Source organism: Marmota marmota, unplaced genomic scaffold (assembly GCF_001458135.2).
Source record: "Marmota marmota marmota unplaced genomic scaffold, marMar, whole genome shotgun sequence".
Classification (NCBI taxonomy): domain Eukaryota; kingdom Metazoa; phylum Chordata; class Mammalia; order Rodentia; family Sciuridae; genus Marmota; species Marmota marmota.
In genome coordinates, this window is record NW_026000119.1 from 11,653,041 (window position 1) to 11,679,797 (window position 26,757).

A 26,757-nucleotide genomic window follows, 5' to 3' on the forward strand; every position below is an offset into this window, starting at 1 on the left:
GGAGAGGCGCGCGTCCGCTGAGTGCTCGGGCGGGACTGGAGCACGCCGCCGGGGGCGGCCGGGAGGCGCCAGGCTCCGGAGCTGGGTGCCGTGGCTGCAGCCTCGGCGGTATCGGGGAGACCGGAGTGGAGGAACGACGACTGAGGTAACCGACACGCGGCTTCCCTCACGCCCCTCTTCCTTCGTGCGATGCCGTCCGCTTACTCCGAGCGCTCCCCCCAACGCAGCCTCTAGTCGTCGCGCAGTTCGAAACTCGAGCCCTCAAGCAGCAACCAAAACTCCACAGCTGAGAGGGTTTGGGGCCCGGGCGGCGAGAACTCCCGCTCCTATTGCTTCCCGGTGCTGCTTCTGTCGCCCTCGTTGGCGGGAGGAACGGGATCCTGCTGTTCTCCTCTGGGGAACCCCAGCCTCTGGTTTGGTCAGCCTCGCGGGGGGCTTCTTTCCTTCGTAGAACAGAGGGCAGGCAGGTGCTTTGCGGGTCCAGGGCAGGGGCAGGCGCGGGGTTAGCGGCCTGCGGGGGTGGGCGAGAGGGGGCGGGCTCGGGGCCACGCCGCGCGGGGACTTGCAGCCCACCCGGGTAGTCCGGGACTCGCCGGCACCCCGGTGCGGGGTCGTCGCCACCGGTTGGCGACTTGCCTTCAGAAGGTGCCGGCTCCTGCGCTAGGGGTATCTTCTCCATCGCGGTGGTGCAGACCCTATGGAAGAGTGCCTCCTGGTGTGACACCAGAAACTGCAGGCTGTTTCAAAGCACGTCACAGCTCCTTGTTGTTTGACTCCCACGGATGACAGCTCTTTATCCCTCAGTTCTGGTTTTATAATTAGCTTGCTGGTTTCTTCAAGGAGAGCGACTTCTCCACCTAGTTTGTATTTACTAACCCGAGCCTCGTCCTTACTGGACTTGCACAGTCCTAGCGTCTCGGGTTTGGAAAGCTTTTTATATTGTTTCTTTTGTCAGTGTTTATTTCTGATTTTTATGAGAAAGACTTTGCAGTATTTCTTTTAAACTGTTTTGATTGCATTTCTTTAGGTTTGAGCTCTTCCCTTAAGCTAATATTACTTACAACTAACTTCAGGAAAATACTTTGGGGAAAAGTCCTTCGAACCAGGTTGATAAATATTTTATCTGTTGGATGCGCTTTTCCCGCTTTGCATTGTCTTTCTCCTATATAAATTGATAATTGCTTGACTCTTGTGTTCATCATCATTGCTCTCTTCCTCCTCCTTCTCGGTATCCTGCTTCTGCCACAGGGTGGGTACACTTGGGTAAGCTGCTTTTATTGCTGGTGCCTGGAAAGTTGTTCGGAGTTAGTTTTGGCATTAGCTACTGCTTTTCTTCCTACTGCCTCCTGTCACCTTTAGTTTGTCAGTCAATCTGAATGACCCACTTAAAACTTGTTGTCACTTTATACATTACCTTTAAAATACCAAATGATGTAAACTTAAATATAAAAAGAAATCTCAAGATGCAGTATTTAACTCTACACACTTATCATTTTCATTTTTTATGCAGTGCTTGGGATGGACCCTAGGGCCTGTGCATGCTAGACAAGTGCTCTTCCCACTGAGCTACATCTCAAGCCCTAATGTTTACATTTAAGGCTACTAATTCTTTTTAGCATTTGATTAACATATTGATACTGGTTTTTAAATATATTTTGTAATAATTGCGAATTCTGTAATAGAAAACTCAATTCACAGTCAGAAATTCAAATAAAACTTTTCGAGAGGAATGTGGGTGGCTAGGGTTTGGTCCCTAGCACTGAAAAAAAAAAATGAGGGGTAGATAAATTTTGATCCACCACCCTTTTTAAAATTACATTTTATTTTTAGAGCAGTTATAAGTTCACAGCAAAGTTGAGCAGAAATGATAATTTCCCATATGCCTACTGCCACCACAGAAACAACTTTTCCCTAAGTCAGAAGCCCTTATCAGTTGTAACATTTGTTACAATTGATGAATTTATATTGACATTATTATCTTCTAAAGTCCATAGTTTACATTGGGTTCACTCTGGGTGTTAGACTTTCTGTGGGTTTTGACAAATGACTTTTGTGTTTTATCAAGAACTTTTGAGAGATGTAGAGAACTAAAATGGGTATTGCCATTTAACAAAATATTAAAGGAGGGCCTGGGTTATAGCTCAGTGATGGAGTGCTAGTGTGAGGCACTGGATTTGATCCTCAGCACCACATAAATAAATAAATAAATAAATAAATAAATAAATAAAGGTATTGTGTCCATCTACAACTTAAAAAAAAAAAAAAAAGATTAAAGAAGGCTAGGGTTGTAGCTCAGTAGAGCAAGCCAGAGGCCCTGTGTTAACCCCCGGCACTGTAATTAAAAATAAATAAATGGAGTATTTTAATGTCTTAATTTCAAGTAGCTTCCATGTTTTAAAAATCACTTTTGGTTTCTTATTTTGAATTTTCAACACAGAATCATTTATTTTTGTATATTAAGAAGTGTGTGGGGGGTGCTGGGACTATAGCTCAGTGGCAGAGTGCTTGCCTGGCACGGGATAGGCACTGGGTTCAATCCTCAGCATTACATATAAATAAGTAAAAAAATAAAGGTCTATTGACAATTAAAAAAATATTTTAAAAAAAGTCTGGGGAGTGATATTGGTCAAATGATACTGTTATGTTGTGTGCATGTATGAATATGTAACTACAAATCCCATCATTATGTACAACTAACTGTAATGCACCAATTAAAAATGTGTGTGTGGGGGGTGGTAGCCAGGTATGTTATTGAGCATGACTATAATCCCAGCTACTCAGGAGGTTCAGGCAAAAGGATCACAAGTTGAAGGCAAGCAGGGCAATTTAGTGAGATCTTCTCTCAAAATAAAATTTAAAAGTAGGGTTGAAGGTGTCTCTCAGAGATAGAGCACTTGCCTAGAGTACAGGAATTCCTGGATTTAATCCCCATCAAACAAAAAATCCTAAAAAGATGAGGGAAAGGAAATGTTTCATGGAATAACAAAATGTCATTTTTCAGTGCTAAAACTCACTAGCACAATAATCTTTTTAAAAAATTAGGCCTTGTGGATATACAAAATGGTGAGATTCATGTGATATATATTCTCTCTCTCTCACTCTCTCACACACACAGACACACACACACACACACACACACTCACACACAAGAAATTTAGGTCAGATTTATTCCCTTATCCCTGTCCCTCCTCCTTCCGCTTTGAATCCTCTTTACTCCCCTTATCTTTTTTTCTATTTTGATGGACCATCCCCCTTTCTTATTTTGGATTAGCTTCTGCATATCAGATAAAACATTTGGGCTTTGACTTTCTGGGTCCTTTTTTTCTTTCTATTTAGTATGGTGGTCTTCAGTTCCATCCATTTACTAACAAATTATGACTAATACTCTATTGTATATGTTTACCACATTTTCTTTATCTGTTCATCTGTTGAAGGGCACATTGTTTGGTTCCTTAGCTTGGCTATTGTGAGTTGTGTTGCTATAAACATTGCTGTGGGTGCATCCCTATAGTATGCTGATTTTAGGTCTTTTGGTCTAGCTAGGTCATGTGGTTCCATCTTAGTTTTTTGAGGAATCTCCATACTAGCATAATAATACTTTCTGGGAAAAAAACATGTGTTTTATGTTAACCAGTGAAGCAAGAGGAAATCAAATATTTTAAATTTATTAACTTTTGTTTACTCATGTCAAGATATGTCTACAATAAAATATGATCCATTAGATATTTTTTTTAAGTCTATTTTCTCTGTTCTGAGGGGCTTTACTGGAAATGTTGATACCACCGGTTACCAGTGATGAGAGTTCTGCTTCCTCACATGTTGAAGTATAATGTTCCAGAAGCACGTGAGGCAAGCATATAAAGCAGGATTTATTTAAAAAGGGGTAAAAAGCTCGAGCTTGCAATAAAGACTCTTGTGTGATTGCATCGGATTTGGCTTCTGCAGCTCTATTGGGGTCCCATGAATCTGGCATTACCCTTTTATCCTGCATGTGATGGGGGATGCAAGTGGGTTTGCGAAAAGGAAAAGGTGGAAAACATGGGCCATTGGGACAGGAGAAGAGTGATCCAGGTCATAAAGGCCTAGGGTGAATTGATTAGCACCTCCCTATCTGCTTGGGAGCTGCTTCATTAATAGTTCTTTAGGATGGGCTGGGACCTTGGGAACCTTAACATTTCAATCTCCCAGGTGTAGTTTCTGATTTCCCAGACTCAGATCAGACTCCATTTTCTTTATTAGACTCAACTCCATTTTTCTCTATTAGACTCCATGTCAGACCCAATTTATCAGGTGATTATTTCACTGTTTGGGTTAAGGCTCTCATACCCCAATCATTTCTCACACATGCATTGTCTCACACATGAGCTTTTGGGGGCCACCTCACATCCAAACCATAACAGATTGTGCCCAGGTTTTATCAATTTTGAGTAGAGCTACTATAAATTTTTATATACAAGTTTTTGTGCAAACCTAAATTTTCATTTAAGTTAATTGCCAAGAGTCTGATTTTTTAAAAAAATGGATGTTCACCCTCTTATTCTAATATCATTTGTTGAAAGAATTCTTTACCCCATTGAATTGCTTTGGACTTTGTCAAAAATCAGTTAGCCATATTTCTTTAGGTCTATTTCAGAACTTTCCCTTCTGAGTAATTGATATATCTCTGCTTATCATTCTTATCTTGTCTTTTTTTTAAAAAATAAGCTTCTTTAAATTTTAAAATAGTTTGTTCCTCTATGCTAGGAAAGTGTTCTACAACTGAGCTACACCCCCAGCCCATATTTTAGAATGATTTTAGAATTAGAGAAAAATTGTGAAGCTAGCACAGAGAATTGCCATTTACCCCCTCAACTACTTTTCTCCTAGTATTAACATCTTACATTAGATGATACATTTGTACCAATTAAGGAGCTAATACTAATGCATTTTTATTAACTAAAGGCCACTTTTTTATTTATATATGACAGCTGAATGCATTACAATTCTTATTACACATAGAGCACAATTTTTCATATCTCTGCTTGTATACAAAGTATATTCAAAACAATTCATGTCTTCATACATGTACTTTGAATAATAATGACCATCACATTCCACCATCATTTCTAATCCCATTCCATTCCCCTCCAACCCGTCTGCCCTATCTAGAGTTCGTCTATTCCTCCCCTGCTACCTTTCCCTATCCCACTATGAATCATCCTCCTTCTGTCAGAGAAAACTTTTGGCATTTGGTTTTCTGGGATTGACTAACTTCATTTAGCATTATCTTCTCTATCTCCATCCATTTACCTGCAAATGCCATGATTTTATTCTCTTTTATTGCTGAGTAATATTCCATTGTGTATATATATACCACATTTTTTTTAATCCATCCATCTATTGAAAGGCATCTATGTTGGTTCTACAGTTTAGCTATTGTGAATTGTGCTGCTATAAACATTGATGTGGCTGTGTCTCTGGAGTATGCTGTTTTTAAGTTAGTTGTCATTTCTCTTTGGATTCCTTTTGACTCTCAATAATCAGATTTTCCCTTGTTTTTCATCACCTTGTCAGATGTTTTATAGAGTGCCTCTTAAGTGGGATTTGTCTGATTTTTTCTCATGATTAGACTGCCGTTATGCACTTTGAAGAGGTAGATACCATAGAGATTAAATGCCATTCTCATCACATTATATTAAATCAAGGCTACATATTATCAGTGTGACATACTAATGTTAATGCTAACCTTAATCACTTGTCTGTGGTAGTGCTTGTCAAGTTTCTTCACTATAAAGTTAGTCTTTTTTTGCTTCTTTTCATACTGTATTCCTTAGAAGAATGTCATAATATGCAGACCACATCTCAAGTGTTAAGTATCTACATAATTTACTTGGAATCCTGCTTTTTCTCCCTGTGATGCTATGAATTAAACCCAGGTCCTCATTCATGTCAGGCCAGTGTTCTACTACTGAGCTACACCCTTGAGATTCTTTTTCATGGGAAATTTGTTCTTTCCTATTTATTTACTAATTCCATCATTTATTTATACCAGTATGGCATGGACTAAATTATATTTCTCTTATACTTTGATAACCCAATACTATTATATTTATGTTGCTGAAGGCATATATGTTGTTTTAAAATCAGGTGTGATTTCTTACATTTTATTCTGTTTTAAAATTATTATTTATTTATTTATACTAGGGATTGAACCCAGGGGTGCTTAACCACTGAGACACACGCTCAGCCCTTTTTAAAAATTTATTTATCTATTTATTTATTTGTTGTAGTTGGACACAATACCTTTATTTATTTATTTATATGTAGTACTGATGATAAAACCCAGGGCCTCGCACATGCGACGTTGTGAACCACAACCCTAGCCCCTATATGTTGTTTTGAGACAGGGTTTGCGTTGCTTAGAGCCTCACTAAGTTGCTGGGGCTGGTTTTGAACACTCTATTCTCCTTTCTTAGCCTCCCGAGATACTGGAATTATAGGCGTGCACCACCTTGCCCAGCTTAAAATTGTTTTATGTATTTTGGTTACTTTCTATTGTAAATTTTAGACTTAGCTCATCTATGTCTCAGAAAAAAACTTTTTGTGATTTTGGTTTTAATTGTTTTACATCAGAACTTCAGTTTTCAGAAAATTAACGTTTATTATGTTTTCTAATAGGCTATGAACCTGTAGATGTCCATTTATTTAGTTTTCTCTGATTTGTTTTAACAATACTTTTCAACATACAAGGTTCTATATGTCTTGTTAGATTTATACCTGTATGTTTTATTTTCTTGAACCACTGGAAATGGTGAATTTTTAAATTTCAGTTTTCAATTATGCAATTTAAGCATTTAGAAATATAATAGTTTTGTATGTTTTCCTTATATTTTATGACCTATCTAAATTTATTAGTTCTCTTGTGTTCCTTGGGAATGTTTTACATAGATAATTATGTCTACAAAAAGGTAAAATTTTAATTCTTTCCAGTGTGTTCTTTTTTCTTCTTTTTATGCGTTGTTGACTGGAGAGATCTTACATTTTTTATGTGGTATTTTTCTTCTTCAATATGTTATCAGTGTGTTGTTATAGTGGTGTAGTTATGGTTGTTATGGGTTTAATATGCTGTGAATAGATGTTATTTATTTTTTAATATTGAAGCAGCCATGCAGTCTTAGGATCAACTCTCTTTGATAAGATAAGATCTACTTGGTTATTGTGATAATTGTCTATATTCTGCTGAATTATATTTGCTAGTATTTTTTAATATTTTGTTTATCTCTTTAGTAGAGGTAACATTATATAGTTTTTTTGTATGCATAGGTTTCAAAGCTGCAAATGACATGATTTTATGGCTAAATAATACTTCATTATGTATATGTACCACATTTTCTTTGTCCACTCAACTGTTGATGGGCACCTTGGCTGGTTCCTTATCTTAGGTATTGAGAATAGTGCAGTTATCTCTTTGGTATGTTGACTTCATTTCCTTTGGGTGTATACTCAGACGTGGAATAGCTGGATTATATGATTAAATCTACTTTCCTTTTTTTTAACTTAAAAAAATTTATTTTTAGTTATTTGGGAACCTCCATACTGTCCTTCATAATGGATCCACTCACTACATTTCCACCATTTTCTCCATGCCTTTGCTAGCTTATTATTTTTTGTATTTTTGATAATAGCTCTTACAACTGGGGTGAGGGAATATCTCATTATGCTTTTTCCCCCCTTTTTCTTTATTTCATTGTAGTTTTGATTTTCGTTTCCCTGATGGCTAGTGAACATTTTTTCTTTATTTGTTGTCCATCTGTATTTTTTTTTTATTGTTGATAGACCTTCATTTTATTATATGTGGTGCTGAGAATCGAACCCAGTGCCTCACACATACCAGGTAAGTGCACTACTGCTGAGCCACAGCCACAGCCACTCTATCTGTATTCTTTAGAGAATTGTCTGCTTAGATCATTTTCTATTTTTAATTGGATTATTTGGGTTTTTCTTGTTAAACATTTTTTAAATTCCTTATATGTTCTGGTTTTCCTTTTTCTTTTTTTGGGGGGTGGGTGGTTGCTGGAGATTGAACTCAGGAGCACTTGGCTACTAAACCACATCCCCAGGGCTATTTTATATTTTATTTAGAGACAGGGTCTCATTGAGTTGTTTAACACCTTGCCTTTGCTGAGGCTGGCTTCAAACTCAAGATCCTCCTGTCTCATCCTCCTTAGCCGCTGGGATTACAGGCATGCACCACTGCTCCCCGCTCTATATTCTAGATATTAATATTAACCCTCTCTCAGATGAATAGTTACCAAATATCTTCACCCATTTTGTACATAGTGTCTTCACTCTGTTGAGTGTTTCAGGTCTTATAGTTAGGTCTTTGATCAATTTTGAATTGACTTTTTTAAAGTTTTGTAGTCCTAGGAATTGAACCCATTGGTGTGTACCACTGAGCTGTGTCTCCTGCCAATAATAATAATAATTATTATTATTATTTAATTAATAATAAGACAGGATCTTGCTCAGTAGCCCAGGAAGACCTTGAACTTGCAGTCCTCTTGCCTCAGCCTCCTGAGTAGCTGGGAATAAAGTGTGTAGCATCATGCCCAACTTAAGTTCACTTTTGTACAAGGTGAGAGATAGGGGTCAAATTTTAGTCTTCTATGTGTGGATATCCATTATTGAAGAGGCTGGCGTTTCTCTGGCATGTTTTTGTCACTTTTGTAAAGAAGCAATTGGCTATAGGGGTGTGTGTGTGTGTGTGTGTGTGTGTGTGTGTGTGTGTTGGAATCTCTGTTCTGTTGTCCCATGTGTCTAATTTTATGCTAATGTATTGTTTGGGTTATTATGGTTCTGTGGTATACCTCCTTCTAATCAGGTATTGTGATTCCTTCAGCTTTGTTCTTTTTGCTCAAGATTGTTTTGACTATTTAGGGTCTTTTTGCTTCCATATGAATTTTAGGATTATTTTTTCTGGTTGTATGAAGAATGTCATGGGTATTTAATGGGCATTGTGTAAAATATTAACTATTTTCCACCCCATGAACGTGGAAGGTCTTTCCATCTTTTTGTGTCTTTGTTTCATCAGTGTTTTGTGATTTTCATTGTAGAGATCTTTCACTTCTTTGTTTAAGTTTATTCATGTATGTATATGTGTGTGTATATGTGTATATCTTTATACAGAGACCCGTGTATATGTATATATAATATTTTATATGTAATAATTTAGATATATAAATAATAATTTATAAGATAAAATAACTTACATATAAATATAAAAATACAATATATATGTATATATAATTATATGTATATACAAATAGGTTAGCTATTATAAGTGGGATTGCTTTCATGATTTCTATCTTAGCAAATTCATTTTGAAAAGCTACTGATTTTGTTTTCTTCTTTGTTGGAGATTTAAATCCAGAGCCTACATTCCCAGCCAAACATTCTACCATTGAGCTACATTCCCAGCCAAACCTACAGATTTTTGTATGTTGATTTTGTATCCTGCTACTTAACTGAACTGTTAGTTCTAGTAATTTTTTGGTGAACTCTTTTTAGATTTTTCTGGGATAGTTTGACTTCTTCCTGTATTATTGGAATACCTTTTGTTTCTTTACTTTGCGTAATTGCTTTGTCTAAAACTTCCGGTACTATATTGAATAATAGTGGTGAGAGAGTGGACACCCTTGTTTTCATCTTGATCTTAGAGGAAATGTTTTCAGCTTTTCCCCATAAAGTATGATGTTGGCTATGGGTTTGCCATATACAGCTGCCTCTGTGTGTGTGTGTGTGTGTGTGTGTGTGTGTGTGAGAGAGAGAGAGAGAGAGAGAGAGAGAGAGAGATACTGGGGACTTAACCCAGGGCCTCAAAGATGCCACTCAAGCACTCTACCATTGATCTGCATTCATAGCCCACTATACAATCCTTCCATATCTAATTGTTCAGGTCTTTTAGCATGAAGGGATGTTGAATTTTATCAAATGCTTTCTTGGCTTCTATCAAGGTTTTTATTCTTCATTCTGTTGAAGTGGTGTATTATGTTTATTGATTTGCAATGTTGAACCATCCTTGCGTCTCTGGTATTATGATTTGTATTTTCAATGTTACTCAAAGGATCATGTATTGAAGGCTTGGCTCCCAGTTGACAATGTTGTTGGGAAGTAATAGAAACTTTAATAGATGGAGCCTTGTTCCTTGGAAGAGGTGGGTCATTGAGGGCATGCCTTTGAAGGCTATATTTTGCCCCTGGATACTTCCTCTCTCTTTGCTTCCTGCTAGGATGGAATGAACAGCCTTCTCTGCCACATACTTCCACTGCCATGATATTCTGTGTCTCAGGTCCAAGACAAGGAGCCAGACAAACTTGTACAGAAATCTTTGAAACTGTGAGCCAAAATAAATCTTTTCTCTTTAATTTGATTTTCTTAAGTGTTTTGTCAAAGTGATGGAAAGCTGACTAACTGGAATAAAACAAACTTGGTCATGGTAAATGGTATTTTTGATGTGCTGTTGAATTCTATTTGCTGGTGTTTTATTGAGTTTTTTCATCTGTGTTGCTCAGAAGTATTATTCTGTAATTGTTTGTTTTGTTTTTTGGTTATGTCCTTGTCTGATTTTGGTAATTGGGTAATGCTGTCCCTTAAATAATGAGTTTGGAAGTGTGTTCTCTCTGAATTCCATGGAATAGTTTGAGAAAAATTAGTGTTAGTTTTTCTCTACAGTCTTTGGTAAAATTCATCAGCAAAGTCATCTGGTCCTGCATTGCTTTTCTTTGTTGGGAGACTTTATGTGTGTGACGCTGGGGCTTGAACCCAGTGTCTCATATACACATCAATGTCAGGCAAGCAAGTGTTCTACCACTGAACTACACTCCTAGTCCCCAGACATAACAGTGTTTGTTTTGTAACAACACTATTGTTGGGTATATAAATCAAATAGTCATTATATCCTCTTTTAAAATTGATCCCCTGACCATTATGAAGTGACTTAGCATTTATATTGAAGTTTATTCTGTTAGTTATCAGATATCAATATAGCTATTCTGCCATTTGCTTTGGATATTACCTTTCCATTCTTTTAATCAGTATCTTTACTAGAAATATGTTTCTTATAGGAAGCATATTTTTTAATCCATTTAGCCAGTCTGTATCTTTTGTGTATGTGTGTGTGGTATTGGAGACTGAACCCAAGTCTTAGTACATGCTACACTAATGCTTTATCACTGAGCTGCACCCCCAAGCTCTTAATTTTGAAGCAGAAATGTGAACTTTAAACACTTGTTATGGTAGTTGATGGCTATTAGAATATCTATAAATGCCTTTGTCAGATAAAATATTAGACCTAACAGATGTTTTAGTTAGTTAGGGCCTTAGCTTTTCATCAATGCACCAAAATACATAGCATGAACAACTTAGAGGAGGAAGAGTTTATTTTGGCTCATAGTTTCAGAGGTTCAGCCTGTGTTGGCAGACTCCATTGCTGTGGACCTGAGGTGCGGCAGAACATCATGACAGAAGGGTATGGCAGAGGAAAGCTGTTTGTGGCATCCAGGAAGGAGAGAGAGAGCGAGCGAGCGCAGGCAGAGCCAGGGGAACAAGATATAATTCCCAAGAGCATGTCCCACTAATCCACCTCCTTCAGCCATGACACACCTGCCTAGTTAACCATCTAGTTTATCCATTCAAATTACTAATAGATCAAATTAATTAATCTACTAATTAGTTTATAGCTCCCATAATTGAATCATTTAATCTGAACATTCTGGCATTCTCACATGACCTTTTGGGGTGGATGCCTCATATCCAAACCATAGCTTTACTTCACTGTAATGAAATACCCAAGAGGATCCACTTATAAGAGGAAACACATATTTCGACTCATAGTTTTATCTGTGGTTCACTTGGTCCTGTTGCTTTTGGGCCTGTGAAGAGGCAGTTAATCATGGTGAAAGAGCATAATAGAGGAAGCCCTTCATCTCATGGTAGCCCGGAAGCAAAAAGGGAGAAAGGAAGGACTGGAGTCCTGATATCCATTTTAAGAGCATGCCCCAAGAAACCTAACTTCCTCCCAGTAGGGACCCACCTTTGAAAGGTTTCATCACTTCTCAGTAGTGCCAAAGGCTGTTGGCCAAGTCTTTAAGGGCCTTTGGGTAAACATTCAAGATCCAAACTGTAGCACTATCTATGGTGTGTAAAAAATTACACAAAACTTAGTGTGACTTAATGCACAATTAATATCTCCAACTTTCTGTGGGCCAGAATTCTTGGTATAGTTTAGTTGTTTTTTATGCTTAGCGTTTCACAAATCTGCAGTGAAGTGTTAGGCTGCATTCCATGTTGATGCTCAACTATGGGAAAGTCTTCTTTGACTCTCATTCCAGTCATTGGTAGAATTTATTTCTTCAGAGCTGAATGAATGAGTCCTTAACTTTTTACTAAGGTAGAGGCCTCCTTCAGGTCCTGGGAATGCCTGTAGTTTACTGCTTATATGGCTCTCCACATAGTAGTTCGCTTTTTGAGGCCTGCCAGAGAGCCTCTCACTCCAGTCTGCTCATACAGCTATTATATAATGTAGTATAACTGTTATGGTTTGGATATGAGGTATCTCCCCAAAAGCTCATGTAACAATGCAGGAATGTTCAGAGGTGAAATGATCAGATTATCAAAGCTATCACCTAATCAATGGGTTGATCCACTTGAAGGATTAATAATTTGAATGGATTACTAGGTAATAATTGTAGGCAGGTGAGATATAGCTGAAAGAAGTGGATCACTGGGGCGGGGGCAGTGTCCTGGGAATTTTATTTTGTCCCTAGTGCTTTTCTCTCTTTTCCTACTCCCTCTCTCTTTCTTGGCTTCCATGAACAGAGCCACTTTTCTCTGTTACACCCTTCTGTCATTATGTTCTGCCACTTCTTGGGCCTACAGCAATGGAGTTGGCCCACCAAGGACTGAACTTGTGAACCCAAAATAAACCTTTCCTCCTCTAAGTTGTTCTTGTCAGGTATTTCAGACACAGCAGTGAAAAGGTGACTAACACAATAATTAAGAGCATGATATTTCATCACTTTCCCATATTCCACTAATTAGAAGCAAGTCATAGGTTCTTCCTGCATGCAGCAGGATTACATGAAGACATGACTCATTGGGGTCTACCACAAAAACTTTAAGAACTACAGTCTGTAATTTAGCATAGACCATTTTGGTTTCTTCAAAAGCTGGAAACTGAGAGATTAACAATAAAGAAGCTGATGCAACTAAAGTTTTGGTTAAAGTATTTATAATATTCTGAAGTTTCATAATATCTAAAGTTTTCCACTCTAATAATATGAATATTTGTACCATGATTTATAGATTATACGCACTTGTAAATCTATTATTGCATTTCAAGTAATTCTTAGGATAATCCTGTGAATGGGTAGGTATCTTTGCTTACAGATGAAAAAACTGAGGATTAGATAAAGCCTTCAAAAATGATCACGCCAACCCATAAGTGGTTGAATAGTTGCTTTGTTTTTGTCACCAAAATAGAATTAGGGCATAGTACTGCTGATCTTGTGAATACTCATTAAACATACTTTGGTGATAGGTAAGTTTGATTTTACATGTGAATACTAATACATTTTACATAGGAATAAAATGAAGTCTTTTTTTTTTTTTTTTTTAATATTTATTTTTTTTTTAGTTTTCGGCGGACACAACATCTTTGTTTGTATGTGGTGCTGAGGATCGAACCCGGGCCGCACGCATGCCAGGCGAGCGTGCTACCGCTTGAGCCACATCCCCAGCCCCAAAAATGAAGTCTTTATATTATAATGTAGCAATTTCTAACACCTGGCCATTTAATATCACTAATCCTCAAGATATTCCTGCAAGTGGTATTTCCATTTCACAGAAAAGATAACTGAGGTTTAAGCAGGTTGTCAGTTTCCCAGGGTTAGATAGTTGGTAAGTGGTAAAACCATGGTCTGACCTCAGAATCTAGGATGAACCTTATTGAATCAAAACAGCCATCTGCTTTTTTTTTTTCCTTGCATCCCTGAGCAATTTCTAAACTTAAAATTTTTAGTTCATGGTCTCTCCCTTTGAAGATGATACTTTCCACATCTCAAAGTCATGTGCTTTTGAATTCTCTCTCTCTCTCTCTTTTTTTTTGTGGTGCTGGGGATTGAACCCCAGGGATTTGTGCATGTGAGACAAGCACTCTACCAACTGAGCTATATTCCCAGCCCTTGAATTTTTTTATTAAATTTTTTTGTGTATGTGGTGCTGAGATCAAACCCAGGGCCTCATGCCATTTAGCATAAAAACTTCAATGTTACTGTTTTAGTAATGATTGATATGGTTATTTTATATATAGTTTTAATTATAGTTACTAATTTAAGGTTTTTTCCTTTTGGTTTGTCTTCCTCTTTTTTCCCAATCTCAGCAAACCATACAATGGCAATTGAGTAAATTTTGGAAAATGTTTGAAGTTTAGTGGCTGCATCTATTGTCTGTCTTCTTACCTTAAAAAAAAAAAAGATAAATGACACGTTTGAGAAGAGAGCTATATTAAAAGAGTGTTGCAAATGGCTTCAGAATCTATGAATGGGAAGCAAACTAAGAATCACTTCACTAAGGGGAAAAGGCAGCAGCACCAGCAAATGAAGAATAGATCTTCAATTAGTGATTGTGATGGAGAAGACTCCTTTATCTTTGAAGCAAATGAAGCTTGGAAAGATTTTCATGGTTCTCTCCTTCAATTTTATGAAAATGGAGAACTCTGTGATGTAACACTAAAGGTGAGACTGACTGCCTTTGTTCTTTCTTTACTCAACCTTTTTGTTGCATTCTGAAAAATGAGGGTTTCTATAATTGTACAAGGCAGACTTTTGGTTCTATACTTTATGTTATGAGTAAAATGATTTTAATCTCAGCCATTTTTTTTAATTGAAGTAAAAAGGCCATAAGGGAGTGTAAATGAAGAAAGTTAGCATAAAGATGAAATTATTATTTTAATTTAACATTTATATTCATTGATTCTTAGTTAATTTACTTGCTGAGAGTTCTGAAACCTTAGAATAGCAAATAGTTATTGGTGAAATTAATATTTTCCAGGTAAGCTTTTTTTTTTTTTTAAATAGTGCTGGGGATTGAACCAGGGGTACTCCACCACTGAGCTACATCCCCAGTTCCTTTTATTTTCAGACAGGCTGTCACTAAGTTGCTGAGGCTTGCCTTGAACTTGCTATCCTACCTCAACCAACCAAGTCACTGGAATTACAGGCATGTGCCACTGTCCCTGGTTACCAGATGAACTTTTTTTTAATATTTATTTTTTAGTTTTAAGAGGACACAATATCTTTATTTTACATTTTACGTGGTACTGACGATTGAACTCAGTGCCTCAAGGATGCCAGGTGAGCACTCCACCACTGAGCCACAAGGTCAGCCCCACCAGATGAACTTTTAATTTATGAATTTGAACATCTTGATTTTTTTTTTTTACTTGATTAAAAGTCAGTTCTTCGGCCATCATTACCCTGTGTACATGTATGATTGCATGAATGGTGTGATTCTGCATTGTGTACAACCAGAGGAATGAGAAGTTGTGCTTCATTTGTATACAATGTGTCAAAATGCATTCTGCTGTCATTTATAACTAATTGGAACAAATTATTTTTTAAAAAGTCAATTCTTGGTTGTTCACTGAGCTGCACTACACTGTATGTTCCTATTCTAATAATTTAACCTCGACTTTACTCTTAACATCTGCTAAGTGAAATTAACTCTTTCTGATAATGAAATAGAGTTTATTTAGACTTTGATGAAGAATCGTGAGTGACTTTTAAGTCTATGTTCTATAGGATCATGTTGTTTTGCTAAATAGTCTTAATAAAATTAGGAAAGTGATAAAGCATTATGTTTGGATTGTTTCCTGTTACACGTGTCATAATTTTGTTTTTTTCTTTTCAGTGCTGGGAAATCTTACCCAGGGCCTCATGCATGCTAGGCAATTGCTTTACTAGTCAGCTATACCCTTAGTCCCCGCTTCATTACACATTTAAAGTCCTTAATTATTCTTATCTCTGTCTGATATTAATTTTTGCTTTATGATTCATGTATATTCAAGCAGCATTTTCTATGTGAGATTTACCACTTTGAGATCTTTTAGATTTTGCTTTCTGCTCCTGATCACACAACTTGTTAGAACTCAGAGTGGTATAGTAATTAGTTGAGTATAATTTGAATCAGATCAAATTTCAGCAAAAATCCATAAACTGAGAATACAGGCTTTGAGTTTCAGGCTCAGAATATGAAGGAATGTAATGTTACACTGTGGATATAACTGATCTATAGTCTTTTTTCCTTAGGTTCTCAGTGTCCCTAAATATTTCTAGGTTCAAAGATAAAGAGAAGAAAAAAATTAGATAATTTTACTAGTTCTATATAAAATTTAATTATGTATATATTTTAATGGAGGAAAATTCAAACTTTTTATTTTTTATTTTTTTTTTAGCTGTCAATGGACCTTTATTTTATTTATTTACATGCAGTGCTGAGAATTGAACCCAGTGCCTCATAACATGCTGGGGAAGCGCTTTACTACCTAGCCATAAGCCCAGCCCCCATTTAAGCTTTTTGATCCACATGATACATTATGTTTATTCTCATGTCATTTTTCTGATTTTCAACTCTAATGTGAAATTCAGTAACCTACACTGGCTTTGGCAAAAATAAAAGAATCAAAATAGATTATTTGAATATAATCAGTTATTAGTTCAACATGTCCATGATGGCATGGAAACATTTAAATAAAATATTGATTTTTTAAAAAATATCTTTTAAAATTGGGCTTTTTCTGGTTGTGGGATTGAATTCAGGAGGGCTCTATCATTGAGCTACGTTCCCACTCCTTTTTATTTATTTTGAGACAGAGTCTCACTAAGTTGCCAAGGCTGGTCCTGAATTTGAGATTCTTCTGCCTCAGCCTCTTGAATTATTGGTGTACAGGTGTACACCACTTCACCCAGCTTGGTTTTAGAATAGTCTTACAAATTACTGTACATAAACTTTTAAGTGAAAAATAAGGAATAGCAGTTTAGGGGACAGTTGGGTAGTAGTGTCAGTAATAGGCTAACATGTATACTTCAGGAGAATCTAGTGGAAGACTTGAGTATACTGTATTTGAAGTAGTGACAGAAGTTATTTAGAAATGAGAAATGCTTCACTAGAGATTGACCATCATTTTTATATCCACTGCTGCAAAATGAGAAGTATGATTAGATTTCTGTGAGAAATAAATGAATTAATGTATGTAGAGTATTTACAACAGTTCTTGGCATAGATTTAATAATATCAGTTATTATTATGATCATTTTATATATATAATTAATTATTTCGAGAGTATTAAGTAATTCTGCTGTTGCTCAGTCTGTTCCTATTCATTAGAAAAAAAGAATTACAGTTTAATTATTCAACAGGTCTGTTGTTTAACTTTTTTCTTAATTCTAATGTAAATTATACTGTATTTTCCTTGAGGGAATTAAGCTTGTAACTGACCAGGTAAGAATAAGTATTCTGAAATTCAGAGTGCAGGGAAACAAAATAAAATGGATGAAATTATTAACTCGTAACTCCTGACCCGAAAGCAGGAGTCCTTAATCCATAGGTCATGTAATTTATAAAAATTAGAAATTTATTTCCCACAGTTCTGAAGACTGGAAAGTCCAAGATGAAGCCACATTAGTGTCTAGTGAGGTCTATTCTCTGCTTCCAAGATGACGTCTTGCTGCTGTACCTCTTATGGGGATGAATGCTCTGTCCTCACATAGTGGAAGGCAGAAGGGTGGAAAGGGCCTAACTTAGTTTCCTCTAGCCCCTTTGTTGACACTGATCCATTCTTGACTGCAGAGCCCTTATCATCTTATCACTTTCCCAAAGGTCCCACCTCTTAATACTACCACAATGGGGATTATTAAGTTTTAATACATGAATACTGGGGATCTTTCAGACCTCAGCACAGATACAATCTAATAAAATAGAAATAAGAATGTAATGTAAAGTGATCCTGTTTTTAACATTTAAGCATTAACTGTTAAGAAGTCCTTAAAAATGTTAAGTTTTTAATGTTCTGTGTTAATTGATAATCACCTTTACTTTTGTCCATTCATTTATTAAATAAGTATTTTTAACTTTTCATTTTTCTCAAAAGGGGATATTTAAATATTTCTAGGTTCTTATTTATTTGACATTCAAATGCTACCTAAATTGCTGTCTTTATTATGCAGGTTGAGTGTATTTAAATATTAATATTCCTAGATCCTTGTTTATTTGATCTCCCAAATGCTATCTAAGCGCATTTCCATTATGTAAATGTAGGTTTATGACCACCTGACCACCCCATACTGGGAGTTGAACAGCTCTGCCACTGAGCTATATTCATTGCCCTTTTTATTTGGGAAACAGGGTCTTGCAAGGTTGTTCAGGCTGGCCTCAAATTTGTGATCATCCTGCCTCAGCCTCCCAATCCCAGGATTATAGGCATGCACATATTTCCAGGGGTTAAAGGCATGCACAGTGTGCCATCATGCCAGGACCATTATGTAGGTTTTAAAACATAAGGAAGGCTGGGCACAGTGGTGCACACCCTGTGATCCCAGCAACTAGGGCGGCAGAGGCAAGAGGATCACAAGTTCAAAGCCAGCCTTAGCAATTTAGGGAGTAAAGGGAAAGGGAGGAACAAGAAATGAAAGACTGAAAGACGCAGAGAGTTTATTTGTCAGAGCTGAGAAATAAAGGCCATTTCTCTATAGGATTTCTGGGACTTTTATGGGGGAGGCTCAGGAATCAGAACCAGGTAGGTCCTAATGCTAGTGGCTAAGGGTGGGGTGATATGAGGGAGTGGTGAGCCTTTCTCAGAAATGCCCTTGAGCAGGAAAGGGAAACTTTTTCCTTAAAATGGTGACCGGCACTTAAGAAGGCCATCCAGATGCTAAGCAGGGACCTTGTAGGGAGGTGATAAGCAACTCAGTGAGACCCTTTCTCTGGGGATGTGTAAGGATGGTCTCAGGCCTTAGCCTAAGCAACTCCATTTTAAAAATTCCACTTTGAAACCTGCAGTCTCACCAGGCACACCTACGGAACCCTCCAGTATGACCCTCAGCCACAAATAAGTCACTTCTTCCCAGCCTGACAAACTCAGAGTGAAATCTCTGGCATGTTGCCATGTTGCCCAGATAAGAGCGAGAAGGAAGAATCAGGGTGGGGACCACCAGACCAGATGCTTTAACTTCAAGACAGTGACGTCACTGAGAAATCTGGTAGCACTGATAGGGATTGAAGCTCCCCAAATTTAGTATAAATGATGGAGCAAATGAACAGACATGCAGCTAGCCGACACTGCACACATAAGCCTGAGAGCCTGATGAAACCTAAATTGATATCCTAACTCTTCTCATCTGTCTGATCCTCGTTGTTCTCACTGCTCTCAAACTCTATGGCAGCCTCTTGACTTTGGTGGAAAAAGGATTTCTCCCTATGACCACCTCCTCTGCCAATGGTCAGCTCCACCCCAGGAGAAACCTGCCTTGGCTTCTGATCTGATCACCAGTCTGAGCAAGTGTGCATCTGCTGGACTTAAAGCCTAAGGCTTGAGACTTTTGATCTGACACTTGAGCTTAGCATGCAGAGGGAATGTCTGTCATGAACTTGTCATGTGTTTGCAGTGCTTAGAATTAATCTAGAATTTTTTTTTTTTGCTGTGAATTGATTATGTCTATTGCAGTGCCTAGAATTAAAGATTGTCGTTTTCTTGATTAAGAACCTATAGGGTGAAATTGTATTGAGTGACTTGCGTGAATAAAGCATTGAAAAGAGCAGAAGTGTGTGGAGATTCTTTATTTCTTCCACTTGACAGCATAAGTTGAGACAGGATGTGGCTCAGTGGTCAAGTGACCCTGGGGTCAGTTGACGGTAACCCCCCCCGTTCTAACTCACACACACACACACACACAACACACACACACAAATTCAAATGCACACAATAAAAAATTNAAAAAAACCCCACAACCAACCAAAAAGACAAAAACATAAAGAAGTGAATGCAATATAAGATTAGTCAAGATGTAGTATATGTTAGTTATAGAGCTAGTTGTTATAGAAGCTAGATGTTGTGATGTAATACAAGTTAAGACCTTGAGTCTGGTACCATTATTTAACCCCTTCTCTTTTAGGCCTTGGCATTTAAACACATTTGGCCAATTGGTGTACTATTGGAAAAAGTAGTTATAGAGCAAAATTACTAGGGATTAACTTGAAAGATTAGAATATAGTTTAGTTTATAATGGTATACAGAAGGTTTGGATATAGAGGGTTTTTAAATTTTATTTTTAGTATTTATTTCTGTTCTACTTTGTCTGGCATGGTAGAACATACCTGTAATCCCAGCAACTCAGGAGACTGAGGCAGGAGGATCAAAAGGTAGAGGTCTCAGCAATTTAGCGAGGCCCCAAGAAATTTAGCAAGACCATGTCTCAAAAATAAAAAGGGTTGGGGATGTGGCTTAGTGGAAAGTGCCCTTGGGTTAAATTTCTGGTACCAAAAGGACACTGTCATTTCAATGTAGTTCCTGTAATACAGGTGACTTCAGTGGCTGTTAGATAGCATAATATAAACATTTTAGCATAATATACCTTTGTTTTTGTTTTTTCAATGATTTAAACGTTTTAGTGTGTTTGTGTATGATTTTAACAATCTTAATGGAATTATAAAACTGATACCTAGAAATGAAGTGAACTATGTGAGAATAACCACAACACAAAAGAGTTGTTCACAGTGACATTTTTGAAAAGTATTGAATAACTGAGAAATAAAATTAAATAAAAAATATTCACTTTCAACATTGAATTTTTAAAACATGTTTTTATTGCTTTTCAAATTTTCATGGGGTTTTCCCAATATTGCTGCTGAATGTGTAAATTGGTCCAGTATTTTTGTCAGAGCAATTTAGCAGCATATATCAAGCTACAAAACACTAATTTCTTTGATTCATAAATTTTGATTTTCATATCTTATCCCAAGGAAATATTCTGATATACCCCCCCAAAAAAAAACTTTCTAAGATAACGTTTGTGTTTAAAATGTGGGAAAAATTAAACGTAGTGGTTAAAATGGTTAGTGTTGTCCACATGACCAATAATGTTATGTCCACTGAATAGAAAAAATACACCAATAAACAGGAGGGTTACAAAAGGTATTAGACACTTAGGAAAAGATTACACATTTCAGGAAAATCTCAGTTACATTTCAAAATGTGTAGAAAAAGTTGGATATAAATACACCAACTGATTGACAGTTTCCCTTGAGTTTTTTTGTGCTTTCTTGATTTCACACATTAAACATGTATTTGAGTCAGGAAGAGAAATAAATGACATTTACTGTAGGCCAATAGGTAGGTTCATATTGTAAGTCAGAACAATGTTAATGGAATTTTTAATGTTCTTTTATGTCCTTTTTAGTTCGCTTTATATTTGAGCAGATCAATTATCTTGATCAGAGTTCTGCTTAGTTTGTCATGTTATTTTTCTGGTTGGACCTAAATGTGAATCAGCACTAAAAATGAAGGATGCCTAATTTCCCCCTTTCTCTGCATCTCCATGGTGAAAGCAGGATGCTTTAATAATCTAAAGGTCTTTGTTTTATTATGAAAAATTACTCAGGATTTTGATTTATTATGTTTCAAATTTTTTTAAAAAAAATAAGGAATCATGTTATTAATGTTGATATTCGACATTTTATTACTTAAATTTTAAGCTACCTTGAATTATTCATATTTCACTGATCCAAGAAAAAAGAATTGTAAGTTAGGAAATTCACTCATATTGAGGACACATACAGGTATAGTATTATAATTTAAAATTATACAGTAATTTGTAGTATTTTATAGCTTCTTATTCATCTAGTTTTAAACACCAGGTTTGTATATTTTTCATCTTTAGATTTTGATTTATTTCTAATAAATACTATTTATTTCTAATAAATATTTCACAATAAATACTACTAATTCAGCCATGTGCACGCCTGTAACTTTAGCAGCTTGGGAGGCTGAGGCAAGAGGATTTGAAGTTCAAAGCCAGCCTGAGCAAGTGAGGTGTTAAGCAACTCAGTAAGAACCCTGTCTCTAAATAAAATACAAAATAGGGCCTGCAGATGTTGCTCAGTGGTTGAGTGCCCCTGAGTTCAATCCGTGGTAACAAAAAACATACATCCTTAGATGTACATATTTCATATGTATAGCTCACATATTTTTTTAAGGTAAAGTGGATATTTATTACAAAAGCATACATTAAGATGTACGGGGGGAAAGCCACATTTTTGTTTATTTAAAGCAAGAGATTAAAATAGAGTTGTAAAGGGACAGGGTCTTACTAAAATTAGTATGAAAATAACTTGACCATTGACTTATACAGGTAAGGTGGGAAGTGTTTAAATAATGGTAGAATCTTATTTTATAGTACTATCATGTAATCAGGTGTTGGCAAGTCATTTAGTTAAGTATGTCATATTACAAAAACTTATTCTATGAATCTGAATCTCAGTGGTGGCATATTCAGATAATTTTTAAAAGGATATTTTAGACTATTTTTTTAAATATCAGATTTCAGATTCCATTTTAGGGCTGAGTTTAATTTGAAAGCATGCTAAACTTTATGTAGTAGCCTGTGTTGTAACTTGAGTCCCAAATCTAAATTGTGCCTGATGAATTCTGTTTAAAAATTAAATATGGTATAACAGACAGAAATGATCATCTTGTATTTGTTAAAATAAGTGATATTTGTTTTGTTTTCATATTAGTGAAAAAAAGATTGGGCAAGGAACATTTATAAGCAAAACTGTTCATTACAATGCTCCTGTAGCCTCTTTACTTAAAAGGTCTTATTTTAGTATTAACTTTCAAAAAATGAGACAAAACTATAAGTTTATGATATAATAACCAACACAAAAAAAGAAAATTGCTTTTGTTATTACATTTTCTTCATTGGTTATTTATTATAATGTGCCAGGATATTATAACTTAATATATTTTTTTCAGTTGTAGTTGGACACAATACCTTTATTTTATTTATTTATTTTTATGTGGTGCTGAGGATTGAACCTAGCGCCTCACAAATGCTAGGTGAGCATTGCTGAGCCATAACCCCAGTCCCCACAGTATACATTTTTATACAATCTGTAAAAGGAAAAAATTTGAAATATATTTGACAAATGCCTAATATTCTAAATGTATGAGTTCTTACAAATAAGAAAAAAAATTCATAGTTCATAGAATACAAATAGCCTCAAATTTATTGATAATTTAATCTTATAAAAAGAGATGAGTAATATTTTCAGTAATCAGATTAGCAACAATTTCTTAACAATACCCAGAATATAGAACAAATATTTTAAGTAGCTCAGAAATGTACAATTTAGTGGTGTGTATCCACATTATACCTATCCTTTGAAGCAGTATTTCTCTTTATAGGAGTTTTTGTGGGAAATAAAGAGAATGTGAACTAAAGATTCAGTTACAAGTGTAATGACACACTATTGGAAGCAATCTTTAATATTTTTAAGAAGGTACTAAGATTTCAATATTTTATCTTTACTGCTTTTATATGAAATACATCATATCAAAATAATTTAAATAGAAAATGAGCTCAGTTGAGCTCATAATAAATACTACTTTAATATGCTTTATTTACTGTGTGGTTCAGTTTTCTGATTAATGAGTTGTGGACAATAATTGTACCTTCTCATCTTGGTGTTGGGACGATTAAGTGAGTTAATATGTGAAAAGCACTTTAAAAATGCTTGGTATAAGTGACAAATGATGTTTTTTGTCAAAATGTTCTTAAAAGATGAGATAATATAGGGGCTGGGGCTATAGCTCAGTTGGTAGAGTGCTTGCCTTGCATGCACAAGCCCTGGGTTCAATCCCTAGCACCACAAAAAAGAAAAAAAAAAATCAGTTTGTTGTAGATACAATTTAAGTGGGTAATTTGGGAGGTGAAAATTGCCTGGCTTTAAGAAATTGGCCTCAAATGAATGTAAGTGACCAGAGAATTACATTATTAATATAATAATCCAAATTGTCTGGAGATTTTGTACTATAATACATGCTCTGTGCTTATCTGAAGCTAATTTTGATTAATTTTTTTTTATTTGTTTTGAACAGGTTGGCTCAAAGCTCATCTCTTGTCACAAGCTGGTATTGGCTTGTGTTATTCCCTATTTCAGAGCCATGTTTCTCTCTGAAATGGCTGAAGCCAAACAAACTCTGATTGAGATTAGAGATTTTGATGGTGATGCAATAGAAGACTTGGTAAAGTTTGTCTATTCTTCACGGATCACTTTGACTGTTGACAATGTCCAGCCTCTCTTATATGCAGCATGTATTCTTCAGGTGGAACTGGTGGCTAGAGCTTGTTGTGAATACATGAAATTACATTTTCATCCCTCCAATTGCCTGGCAGTAAGAGCCTTTGCTGAAAGTCACAATCGAATAGACTTAATGGATATGGCAGATCAGTATGCCTGTGAACATTTTACTGAAGTTGTGGAGTGTGAAGACTTTGTAAGTGTGTCACCCCAGCACCTCCATAAGCTTTTGTCCTCCAGCGATTTAAATATTGAGAATGAAAAGCAGGTTTATAGTGCTGCCATCAAGTGGCTTCTTGCCAATCCTCAGCATCATTCTAAATGGTTGGATGAAACACTGGCACAGGTAGGGCTGATTGTGTATGTAAATAAAGTACTATGGAAGCAGATCAACAGGTTTTATTCATTATGAAAATATACTTTATTTGAGGGAATACAGAAACCACTGATGTAATACAATGATGAAAATAGCTTAAATTCTCGTTTGTTTTTTTTTAAGAGAGAGACAGAATTTAATATTTATTTTTTTTAGTTTTCGGCGGACACAACATCTTTATTTGTATGTGGTGCTGAGGATCGAACCCTGTGCCGCACGCATGCCAGGCGAGCTCGCTACCGCTTGAGCCACATCCGCAGCCCAATTCTCTTGTTTTTTAATGTTTTAATTGTAGATGGACACAATATCTTTACTTTTATTTATTTATTTTTTTATGTGGTGCTGAGGATTGAACCCAGTACCTCATGCTTGAGAGGCAAGCACTCCACCACAGAGGTACAACCCCAGCCCAGACTCTCTTGTTTTCAGTTCATTTCCTATACTGTTTTAGGATAAGTCTGTCACATTTGAATGATTTGTAATCTGAATATTTAAAGTAGTCTTTCAAGATCACAGTAATGAATATGTTTATGTTAATAGAAAATGATTCTGAGGAAATAGCTCTAAAGTAATATCATTTATAACCTATTATAATGCAAAAATTTTAATGATTTATTTTACTGATGAAAATACAGTTATTCCTAATGCATATTTATTCTGGAAAAAAACATCATACATCACTTTCCATTTTCTTTCCTTACCACAGTTTTGAGACTTTTTTCCACCACAGAAATGTGTCTGTTGTTATTGTTATTTAAAAAACTGTCAACAGGGGTTATTCAAATAGGGAACTAATATATAGGCCCTTCGGTATCTGTGTCTTTTCCTTTATTTTCTCTCTCTGTGTCCCCTTCCCTCTGCTTCCTATTCTTTCTCCCTCTTCTCTTTTTCCTTTCTTTCAGTCCTCCTTTCATTTATTCCTAAGAAGTAAAATGATATTGCTTTTAAAAGAGGAATAGTTTTATTTACTTTTTTCAAAGTTAGATGCTTTATTAAAATTTTGTGCCAGATTAAAATATTAGATTATCTGTGATAATTATGCCACTTTTTACTAAAAAATTCTTACTAGTATTATCAAAAATTTTAACAGGCGGAGTGCTGGTGGCGCACGCCTGTAATCCCAGTGGCTCTGAAGGCTGAGGCAGGAGGATCTGAAGTTCAAAGCCAGTCTCAGAAAAAGTGAGATGCTAAGCAACTCAGTGAGAACCTGTCTCTAAATAAAATACAAAATAGGGCTGGGGATGTGGCTCGGCGCCCCTGAGTAAATCCCCAGTCCCACCTCCCCCCCAAAATTTTAACAGATATTAAGAACAAAATTGCTTATAATTACCAGTGTTTAAATATTTATAGGAAGAGAAGTAAACCTTTCAAAGTGTGATTATAATTAGATTGATTTGTTTTTTTGTTTTTTTGTTTTTTAAGCATTTAAGGCAGTTTTTTTTGGTTTTGGTTTTTGTGGTTTTGGGGATTGAACCCAAGGCCTTGCACACGCTATGCAATCACTGTACCACTGAGCACACCATCAGCCCCTATATAAGTTTTAAAAAGAGAACATATTTTAAAGAAAGTAGAGAAAAGGTTATTCTATTACTATTAAATTTTATATTGCAACTATTCATAATCTTAGGTTCGTCTGCCATTATTACCAATTGATTTTCTTATGGGTGTTGTGGCGAAAGAGCAGATTGTCAAGCAGAATCTAAAATGTAGAGATTTATTGGATGAAGCAAGAAACTACCACCTTCATTTGAGTAGCAGAGCAGTACCTGACTTTGAATACTCAGTTCGGACTACCCCAAGGAAGCATACTGCTGGTAATTAAGTTCCTTATTTTATCATGTTTCCTGGAAAAATCCTTGATGTATTTGAGCATTATTTATGTGTGCTCAAAATTAACTATAAGATAATTAGTATCTGATTGCCTTAAAGTAATAATTGGCAAATACGTTTATATATATATATATATATATATATATATATATATATATATA

The 26,757-nt window shown here is 36.0% G+C and overlaps 1 protein-coding gene across 5 annotated transcripts in view; it reads left to right on the top strand.

The window, feature by feature from the left end:
• Klhl8 (kelch like family member 8) overlaps window positions 1-26,757 on the top strand; it is a 41,996-nt gene continuing 15,239 nt past the window's right edge. For 2 of the 5 annotated variants that reach the window (XM_015499149.2, XM_015499151.2), the window contains exons 1-4: window positions 1-145; window positions 14,417-14,771; window positions 24,188-24,736; window positions 26,394-26,580. In XM_015499149.2, the coding sequence (XP_015354635.1) occupies window positions 14,559-14,771; window positions 24,188-24,736; window positions 26,394-26,580 (949 nt within the window). In that variant the 5' untranslated portion in view covers window positions 1-145; window positions 14,417-14,558. Of the gene's footprint in view, window positions 146-13,240; window positions 13,262-14,416; window positions 14,772-24,187; window positions 24,737-26,393; window positions 26,581-26,757 lie in introns of those variants that run through there. The other 3 variants (XM_015499150.2, XM_048784855.1, XM_015499152.2) reach the window with 3 other exon arrangements.